The sequence below is a fragment of the Babylonia areolata genome, chromosome 1 (assembly GCF_041734735.1).
Source record: "Babylonia areolata isolate BAREFJ2019XMU chromosome 1, ASM4173473v1, whole genome shotgun sequence".
In the NCBI taxonomy this organism is placed as follows: domain Eukaryota; kingdom Metazoa; phylum Mollusca; class Gastropoda; order Neogastropoda; family Buccinidae; genus Babylonia; species Babylonia areolata.
The window spans coordinates 83,800,091-83,811,173 of NC_134876.1; the positions used below are offsets into that span (position 1 = coordinate 83,800,091).

General features: G+C 36.8%; 1 protein-coding gene across 1 annotated transcript in view; it reads left to right on the plus strand.

The window, feature by feature from the left end:
• Positions 1-11,083, plus strand: part of LOC143288598 (endoplasmic reticulum resident protein 44-like) — a 35,923-nt gene that overhangs the window by 759 nt on the left and 24,081 nt on the right. The window contains exons 2-4 of the mRNA XM_076597237.1: positions 4,776-4,854; positions 7,762-7,801; positions 10,186-10,255. Of these exons, the coding sequence (XP_076453352.1) occupies positions 4,776-4,854; positions 7,762-7,801; positions 10,186-10,255 (189 nt within the window). The remainder of the gene's footprint in view (positions 1-4,775; positions 4,855-7,761; positions 7,802-10,185; positions 10,256-11,083) is intronic.

The following is an 11,083-nucleotide window of genomic DNA, read 5'->3' on the forward strand; positions in this document are numbered from 1 at the left end:
TTGTTTCAGTTGTCTTTCACATGCACATTTTATCTTCTGCATGCACATGAAGACTTGGATGATTGGGGAAGTCTGCACCCAAAATCACAAGCTGCGCTCTTAGAATACCTAATACCACCAGACTGAAACTTCAGTGCATGCTTAAGTTTAACAATTTAGCTAATACATCCATCAAACACATTATGTAGAAATGTATGTGAAACTGACACAAGTGATAATGATGATTAGTAATAAATTGTAACATGTATGCAAAGTACAGTTTTGTCTCATGATTACTGAAAGTTGTCCTTTCGGTACAGCAGTACACTGACAATAATAGTTATGAATCTGAAGTGAAAGTAAAACAGTCATCAAATTTATCAAGGTAACATATATTACTATAGATCAGATCATATTCTCATTCTTCTGCTAGTATCATAATAACTTTGTATGGTCTTCAGCATCTGATCTTCATGTTCTCTGTTTTGGCTGTACATTGTATATACAAACAATGTCGCTTTAAACTCAAGTTTTAGAATGTTTTTATGCCATTTTTGACTCACTTGTGTAAACAAAGTGAGTCTATGTTTTAACCCGGTGTTCGGTTGTCTGTGTGTGTGTGTGTGTGTATGTGTGTGTGTGTGTCCGTGGTAAACTTTAACATTGACATTTTCTCTGCAAATACTTTGTCAGTTGACACCAAATTAGGCATAAGAATAGGAAAAATTCAGTTCTTTCCAGTCATCTTGTTTAAAACAATATTGCACCTCTGGGATGGGCACAAAAAAAAAAAAAAAGAAGCCAAATTATATGCACACTGCATTTTTTGTATTCTCTAAACTTGGCACTTTGATCTGATATTCTGACCCAACAACAAGAGCAGTCATTATTATCATTTTTTGTTCAAACAGGAACTTCTTTTGCTAAGCATGGAAGTTTTATTTATTTTGCAAACGTTTTGGTGCAGATAGTAAAAAAGGGAAATCTGTAATTAATGCTAGGGGATTTAATTTGCTTTAAACTGATCTTTCTCATCTTAAACATTACATTTTGAAATTATACTCAATACATAAAAAGCTTTTGTGTTTTACTCTCAGTGTACAGGGCTTTCACTGTGTTCATTTGCCCAAGTGGTCTTTTTCAGAAAATGCTAAAATCAATACGAAGAGTGGACTTTACAGATCTATTGGCTGAGCCCTGAAGGTCATCGGCAAAAATCAATTGCATACACATATTTATACACATTCAAAGCGCGTGCTCATATTCTTTGTGAACGCGAACGATGCCATTTTGTTTCAAGTTGTTGACCTGCCCATTCAATCCTATATTCAATGGACAATACATGATAACATGTGATGGAAAGTTTGAGAAGGAGACCGTTAAATATTTATTCAGAGAAACATTTGTGAACGCCTCATCACTTACTGGGTTATGCCCCAAACTGCCATAAAAATATCCACAGAATCAGTCGGAATTCACAGTAAAAATTGTAAACCATGCGAGTTAATACCCTTGAATTGATCACGATGAAACGAAAAAAATTCCAGTCTTGACTTTTCTCAAAATGAAGTCCTTTTCACTTCTTACGACGTTTAGAAGTACTTGTACTTGGCTCTACATGTTATTAGTTTAACAAAATACTCAATTTTCATATCAACTTTAAAACTATAAAACTAGAATGAACATAAAAGAGAAATTGAATCGACCGTGTAGTACTATATTCCCGGCGGTTGTAACTAAACTCGTACATCTAACTAGATCTAGAGAAAACGGCTAAATGTTGCAGTGTGATTGCGGAGATAGCTACGTCTCCTTTACCACAGACTTAAAAAGAATTTTTTATTGCCCTTAAAGATTTTTTGAATGCCCAAGATACACCAGAATAATATGATTTTCTCACTGCGAATACCGCAATTGATTTATCACCCTTTAAAAAAGTATGTTCAAATATTAAATATTAGAACGTCAGTTAAGGAGCCACGATAGTGTAATGGGTAAGAGTACTAAGACAGTTTCTTCTCACCCGAACACGCAGGGTTCGAATCTGGTTAGGCCTTTTTTTTTCTTTTTTTTTTTTTTTTTTTAACCCGAAGCTTTATAATAACAAATACAAACACATTTTAACAATTAGATTTTTTTTTAAAATGTATCACAAGTGAGTCTTGAAGGCCTTGCCTCTCTTGTCTTTCTTCCTCTCATTCTGTGCTTCAGTTTTCAATCTGCCATACATATTCTCAGGTCAGTCAAAAGCCTGTTTTTTTTCTTTCATTTGCCCATTTACTTATTTTACTGTTTTTGGTGAGAAGAGTTTAGATGTTTCTTTTTTCTCTCCCTTTCTTTGTTTTTTTTTTCTCTGTTATTTTTGTTTTTAATTTACACACACAAAAGTTTTTTTGGTAGACTTACCAGTTTGGTAAACTGATACAGATGTTTTCCAAAATCTCTGAAGACTGCACACTTGTAACAGAGTTCTAGTGGAGAGATTTAGAGAAGCAAGTCCAGTATTAATCATGAATATTCCAGTTATTGGACACCTAGGATATCTTTGATTAATTTTATCATATGAAGCATTTTTTGAAACTTCCATGAATGGCAATGGATATGTCATACATCATGCTGGTAATGTGGATGCAAACTAACTTTCGTTTATAGGTGATGAGGAAACCTCCAAATGTTTCATGTCAGCTGTATACATAGACAACATGAACATACATTGCATTGATATGTAAAAGCATACTTTGTTAACAGTCTACCAAACAAAATAGAACAGCCAGAAACTTTCTGCTTGTGATACACATCTTCAGTGTGCAGGAAATGTACAGGAAATAAATTGAAAATGTTTATTAAGTGCCATAATTCAGCACAAGCATGACAACTGGATGATGATGATAATCAGTACTGAGGGACTGTTTAGGATGGTACAGAGAGATGACAGGCACCAGCTGCTGATTAGCGGCTGATAATAGTTTCAGTTTGATACCAGCACATTGATAGTGAATATGTCTGAGTGGATTCCTGCATCCACACAGCTGTATCAATAGCGGGTGGCTATTTTGGTTGTCATGGTCCATTGCCACAGCATCATACAAGAGGTTTGGGGAGGCGTGTACTGAGAAGATACAGTGCTGATTTATACAAAAAATTGTTGGTGGTCATGCCACCTCTCTGCCATCCCCATGTCCATAATTATCCTGTGTTCCAGCTGCATGGTCATAGCGATGAATGTGGGGGTTGCCTCTCAGCCTGACTCATGTCTGTTGTCCAGGCTAATTATTGTTGTGGACTGAATGGCTGCATTTAACAGATGGTATGCATAAATGGAGGCATTATTTTACAGTGCCTCTTTGAAAAGTATTTCAGTCATCTGTCACTGCATCAGACAGTTGCATTCTGTGTCTGGTTGAGTGGAAAGATGTCCGTTTTGTCAAATTTTGCAAGGAGGAGTTATATTTTTCTCAGAATCAGAAATTAAGCACACACAGACACACAGACACAGACACACACACACACACACACACACACACACACTCACTCTCTCACACACACAAACACACACACACACACACACACACATACACTCTCTCTCTCTCTCAATCACTCACTCACAGAGAGTTAATATGCATGTTTATTCACACATTATTATATGTATATAATCATTTAAAAGAGATGATTAAAAACCACGAAAAAGAGTTTATAAAGTAAAAACAAAAATTGTATCAAGAAGTTGGTTTATTTTCAGTACATATGTATAACTTTTGTGGGACTTTGCTGTCTATTCTATTTTTAAGATTCATGCTTGCAATTTCAGATTTCTGTGGATAATGTAACAAAAATAGAGAGCTTTTCAAATGATCTTTGTTAGATCCCTTTTAATGGCAGGTAGCATCTGCTGTTGTAAGGCATTAAAACACCTATAAGAACAGTGAATTCATGGAAACGGCTTAGTAATAATGATTACTGTTCATAATGATGATGATAACAGTGATAACAACAATAATAAAAGAACAGTGAATTCATGAAAAGGGCATAATAATAATGATGATGATGATAACAGTGATAACAGTAATCTGTAATGATTATGGTGATAATAATAAATTAAGAAATAGAAAAAATAGTAGCATCAGTGGTAGTAGTAGTAGTAGTTGTAGCAGCAGCATCAGAAGGATATTATTGTAAAAGAAAGAAATGAAACTTCTTTTAAATATGAATGCCCTTGTTTTGCACACACACACACACACACACACACACACACACACTCACACACACACATATTCCTTGCTCCCTCCTCTCCAAGTACTTTTCTCAGTTTCTCATTCTGTAACTTTATTTTAAAAAAACAAAACAATATTAACTCATAATATTATAACTTCTTCTTTGTCCAGTATCACTCCAGATGCACACATATGCTGAAGTATGTACACATACAGACAAAAATGCATATTCTGTTAAATGAAAAATTGAAACTACTAAATCCTTTGTTGAGACAAAAGATACAATAAAGAAATCACAGGTTTCACTGAATGCTTGTTTAGAACTTCGAAGACTGGACTGAAGTGTGATGTGAAATGTGAAATTTACAAGAATTAGGAGGGATAAAAGTGTATCTGATAAGCAGAGGAGTGGAGATGATAAGGCACACTGGAGGGAATTTTCAAGGGTTTAAGATCTTGACAAATCATGTTGGATACTGACAAGTTTTCTTTCATTATTTGCCGGTACATACTAGCATTGCGGGCACATTATGAAATATTGTCTAAAAGCAAGAGTCCAAAAGAAAACCTCTCCTTGTTTTGCAGATTGTTTTGAGTGTAATCCAAGGCAGCTGTGCTGGGGATGCTGTGAGCCTTAACAATGACAACATCAATTCTGTCATCAGTAAGCATGGATTTTTCTCTTTTTCAATGAAAATCTTATTTCTCTTTCTGTCTTTGGTTTTGTCTCTGTTCTCTACTTTGGATCAGAACACAGGGGGTGGGGGTGGATGGAGTAGAATGGTGGTGGTTGGAAGGTGGGGGTGAGGAATGGTGGTGGTGGGGGAAATGCATTCATTGTGAATTTTTTGTAAATTATGTATGACTGGTGTTAAATTATGTAGTGACTGTTCCTTTCGTTTTTACCTGATTGGTGAGGGTGGAACTTTTCTGTTTACTTTTAACCAGAAAGGACTTTGTTGTTGTTGGTGATGGTGTGTCACACAATGTTACACTGGTGCAGTGTATACCATCAACCTTCAGGACTCTGGCTTTAGTTTGTTGTCAGCTTGACATGAGAATGGAAGTGTGTGTGTGTGTGTGTGTGTGTGTTTGTGTGTGTGTGTGTGTGTGTGTGTGTGTGTGTGTGTGTGTGTGTGTGTGTGTGTGTAAGGATTGCTTGGGGCAATGATAAAAATAATATTTCTTTGATATATCATATATATTTTTTATCCAGGGCAGAGAAAGAGAGAATGAGAATTTGAATTCAAATTTATTTTGCTAAGGTAACGATATGAGCATAATAACATCAATGCTTTTTTTTTTTTTTTAACCCAGCACTGAGGTACAGCATTATGAAAGAAAAGCTTGAGAGAGAGAGAGAGAGAGAGAGAGAGAGAGAGAGAACACATGTGCTTGCTTGTAATTGTATGTATGTGTGGTTGTTCTCTCTGTCAAGACCATTTTATTGTTTACTATTTGTTTATTAAAAAAAATCACCTTTTTACTGGTATTGAAATGAATACAAATGCCCTATTTACACAAGCTGATTCATTTCTTGTTCTTCTTATTCTTCTGGAAAAAAAAGGAAAGAAAGAAAGATGATCCACAGAGCACATGACTCCTCCTTTCACATGACAGAACTTGATGCACAGCAGGGCATTGGAATCTTGATATTGTGTCATTTGATTTGACTTGTTAGAATGGATTTTCCTCTTCTGCTGACAATGATTTCTGCAAGGAATATAATTTTTATTTTATATATATATATATATATATATATATATATACAGAGAGAGAGAGAGAGAGAGAGAGAGAGATTGCATAAACACATGTATACACACATGCACATGTGCATACACACTCACATGCACATAAACATACATTCTCAAACATGTTATGCTTTAAGCATTCATTCAAACACATGATGATGAACATACATGCAACCACATTCCTATTCTGTCAAATTTCTGTCATTGTCTATGTCAATCTATGTTATTGGATCTTTGCCTCAGTAAGTTAGTGTCATCCTATTTCTGTTGTGAAGGGGTAATGTATGGCTGGTTGATGAAGAACAGTTGTTGATGGCCCAGTTCTAATGCACCCAACTAGGAAGCAAGTGTCTATGGGTTCAAATTCCACAGATGGACTAGGATTTTTTTTTCTGTCCCCTCTATGGAACCTTGAGTTGTGGTCTGGGTGCTATAGGCTCTTGGCTCTTGGATAAGACAATAAACTGAGGCCTTGTTTGGAACATGCATTTAGTGCTTATAAATGAAGCCATTGCAACAAAAAGGTTGTCCCTGGCAAATTTCAGTAGAAAGTCCACTTTGATAATAAAATAAATACAGTTGCAGACAGAAAATCCACTGTGGCAAAAGCAACACAGTACAGAACAGTGCAGTACTGTACTGTACAATAACCTGATCAGACTGTGTGGATGTGTACACCACAGCTTAGGTGGTCTCCACACACTCTGTAGAGCACAGGATTGTTATTATAGAATCTGCCATATGTTTCACTGTCGCTCTGGCCAAACAAAAGGTTGCGTATTGATTATTGCACTTGTATGAAGACAGATGCAGAAATCTATACATCATTTCATAATCACTTGGTATTGGATACAGTTTCGAATGGAGTTGGTCACCCGACCAATGGCTATAAGATACCAGGAGTTGCTTGTAAATAAGCAAAGTAAAACACAAAGAAAGAAAGAAAAAGAAAACAAGAAACTGACATAACAAAAACCTTAACTCAATTAAAGCCACACCTTTCAGCATCACACACTGAAACAGAATTATTATCTAAAGCATCTTTCTGTCATGCATCTGCCTCATGTGTGTGTGTGTGTGTGTGCACGCACACACAGAGACACACATAAATATATATATTTTTTCTTAAATTGCCCCCCGACCCCCGCCCCCCCCCCCCCCCCCCCCCCCATGCACACACACACACACGCACTCTGCAATTTTCCTCAGAACAGTACCGGACAAAAGAGAAAAAACATGTTTTCTGCAGACAGACAGACAGATGTTAGTTTTTCTTCAGAGACATTGTTTGAAGGGAACAGGCTGCCCCAGGAAAGACTTGGATGGCTGAGTTCCTGTACTGTTATGTCTTCTTTCCTCACCCTTTTCAGTGTCTTTTTCCGTCATTGAAGCAACGTCTGCAAACTTTGTGTATGTCATATCAACCTTCACTTCCTTGTTTTATGTGTCAGAACCATTATTGATATGATTTATTATATAAACCCCCCCCCCCCCCCAGAAAAACCCAAAACAATGACAACAGCAAAAAAACAACAACAAAAAAACAACCCCCACACCCCCAAAAAAATAGCAACAAAAAAACGACAACAAACAAACAAACAAAAAAAAACAACAACAACAAAAAACAAAGAAGAAAGAAAGAGCAAGTCCTTTGACATGAAAATGCGAGAACTCTGAGAAGTGTGGACAGTGGTAGAATATTTGATTGTCATTTCAACAGTTGTTTTTTCTCATTAAAAAATGTTGCACAGAAACACTTTTTTTGGTCTGTGATATAACTGTTACAATTTGGACAACATAGACCATTTTTTATGTTGCAGCTACAAATGATGTTGTCTTTGTGAACTTCTATGCTGACTGGTATGTATGCTTGTGACATGCACTACCTCTGTCTCATTCAGTTTTTTTTTTTTTATTCAGTGCCTATTGTTCTACTTCTGTGAGCTTTTGTGTGTGTGTGTGTGTGTGTGTGTGTGTGTTTGCACATGTGCGTACATGTGTTAAGGTGCATTTGAAATTGTACATGTTTATGTGCATGCATTTGTGTGTGCACTTAAATGTAAGTAGCTTTGAAACATAGATACATCATATTATATGTGAAAATATACACAGAATAAGTGAGCAGATCAGCTTTTTATATTGGAATGCAACAAATGCATGTAAGTGCATGCATGTGTGCTCATGCAAACACACACACACACACACACACACACACACGCACATGTTCGATCACTTTCACAGACACGCACACACACACACACACAGAGAACACTTAGGCCTACGGATCACAAGAGAAAGGAATGAAAAGTCACCCACAACCTGAGATTTGATTTGCAACCTGCTGGCCGTGTGCCTTTGAAAGTCAACATTTTTCTTTGCAGCCAGTTGTTATCAAAGTAAAGCTCCAGGGATGGTGAAGTCAAAGATGCTGGCCTCTTTATTCATTGTTTAAAGATCTGATGAAAGAGCTGTGTGTGCATCAGGCTTGCCTTGCTTTATACCTCCATGGCTTTGTGTCTGTAGTCTGGTGACTTGTGCAGTTAAAAGAACTATCATTGTAGACTGTAAAGCTGCCTTTTTATTAAAGAGAGAGAGAGAGAGAGAGAGAGAGAGACACACACACAAAATAACAAATACATTAAAACATGTTCATGTTTGAAAAAATGCAAACATACGGCCATATGCAAAAAAATATATACTGAACCATATACATACGCATACATTATATATACACATGAACACATACATACATGCATGGGTGCCCACAAACATAAAGAAGCCAGCAACCATACAGACATACAATGCTACCAAATTTTGTTCACAGCTTGTCTGAAGATGAATCTAAAATCAAAGTTGTAAAACATAATTGTATGATTTTCATTACCATATTGTTTAATGACATATTCATAATTGATCATTATTGTTAGTTAAGTTTTAAGAAATGAATAAACAATGCACAGATGTGTTTTTTTTGTGTTTTTTTTTTTGTGTGTGTTTATAATTTATTCAGATATTGCTTTGTTTCTTTGTTTTATTGTTGTTTTTTTAAAGTAAAAATTCCTGAACTTTGGACAAGCAAAGAATGAAGTGGGCTTGATAACTTTCATTTGTATGTCATGTTTTAGAATAGGCAACCTCTTCATCTCATTGAGAAAAGGACAAGTTATTATGTCATAGTGAGCACACACACACACACACACACACACACACACACACACACACACACACAGAGAAAAATCTCTATCTATGTATTTATATGCATATATAGATATATCTATCTATCTCTGTAGTTAGATAGGTAGACAGATAGATGTAGATATGTCTGTGTCTGTATAAAGCCATGCCCAGATGCAGCTGAAAAAGAGTATGTTGAATACTCATGTTTCCCCTTTTTCTAAGAAGCGATTTTGCACTGTCTGAGCGTAAGTAGGTGACATAGAAAACAACCAACCAATCAAGCATTGAAAAAAACAAGGTGGCACAACTTTAACCAGTAATGCATAGCATTACGAATCAGGTAGTACAGATGAAGAAAGGTGCAAGTGACCAAATTCTGATCCCACCTCCCCTCCCAGCCCTCATAAACCATCATACTTTCATGCTGTTGACATATTTAATTTAGGCTCGGTGCTCCTTGCTACAGAGATTGTATGGGACTTTACAATTGAAAATGGAATATGGCTGCATACATGATGGGGAGTATGGTTGCTTACATGATGGGTAAAATGATCATACATGTAAAAGCTTTCTTGTACATGTACATGAGTGAACATGGGAGGTGCATGTAAAAAATGAACACAGAAGTATGGGGTTGTGTTGGTAGTGGTTGTTTGGTATGATCATCTCTTCCCTTACTCCTTCCCTCCCTTAAGTCCCCACTTTCACCCTGCCCTGTATTTATTGATTTATTGCTGACTTAGATACTGTATAGTGAACAGCAGCTGTAGCATCAGTCATTAAGCAATAACAGTCACTTAACTTCTGGCTGTAGTCAAGTTGCTTGTTTCTGCAGGGATATGTTTTAGTGACTTGTTATCATCATCTACTGTGGTATTCTTTCAGTTTTCTCTCATTTATAAACAACTGGCTTGCCATGTCTCTTTATTTTGTAATTTGGAGTTCTCTTTTTTTTCTTTTTCATTTTTGTTGTTTAGTTTTGTCCAGTTTTTCCTCCCAGCTTTTCTTCATCATTCTTTAATTTTTTTTCTTAAAGTTCTGTCACATGAACACTCTTATTTTTGCAGGTGTCGATTCAGTCAGATCTTGGCACCAACCTTCGATGAAGCCTCCAGGAAAGTATCAGAGGAATTTACAGTGAGTTGTATAGTTGTACATTTATTCAGAATGTGTAGTACTCTCTCCTCTCTCTCTCTCTCTCTGAAGGTGCAGCACCTATGTCTGTCATCCATCCCATAGAGACAGTTGTCTGTCAGTTTAAGGGTTCCTCTACAGAACCTCCTTACCTCCTGCCAATACATACATACAAACATACATAAACACATATATACACAAAATCATGGATGAAATGGATAGAAAACAAGAGCGCATGAGCTTGCACATAGGTACAATAATTTCAGTTGTCTGAAATGACAGAATGATTTAGAACTTATCTTTTTTTCTGTAGCGCTTTGTCTTTGGAGCTTGTCAGTGTCATTGGTTTCACTCTCATGCTGCTAATTCTGAACCTTTTATACACATCCATATGCGCTGACTTTGTTGTGGTCCCTGCACCAGCAGTCCACAGGGAGATGTCACTCCATGTCAAGCAGCAGTGAAGCTCCACCAGAAAAGACTTCATGCTGAATCACTATGGTGGTGATCCAAACTGCCTGGTCAGCACAGGACCCTGATTGCTAAGCCCCCTGTTGACAGTGATTCTGGTTGCTTAGTAGTGGAGCCAGCCTAAGGGAGCACCCCCTTCTGGAGTGAAATGGCCACTCCCTCCCTCCAAGGACAGTCCTTATGGACCTTCCAACATTGAAAACTGTGAAAACTGACTATGGGTGGAGATGGAATAACAAAAGCTGAGATCATCAAGAGAACAGGGCTGCAGAATTTATTCTCTGGAATGTTTTTAATTTGGTAATAGTTGACGATGAGAATGGTGATGTTGCTGGTATAGAGATCTGCTTCAGTTAGAGA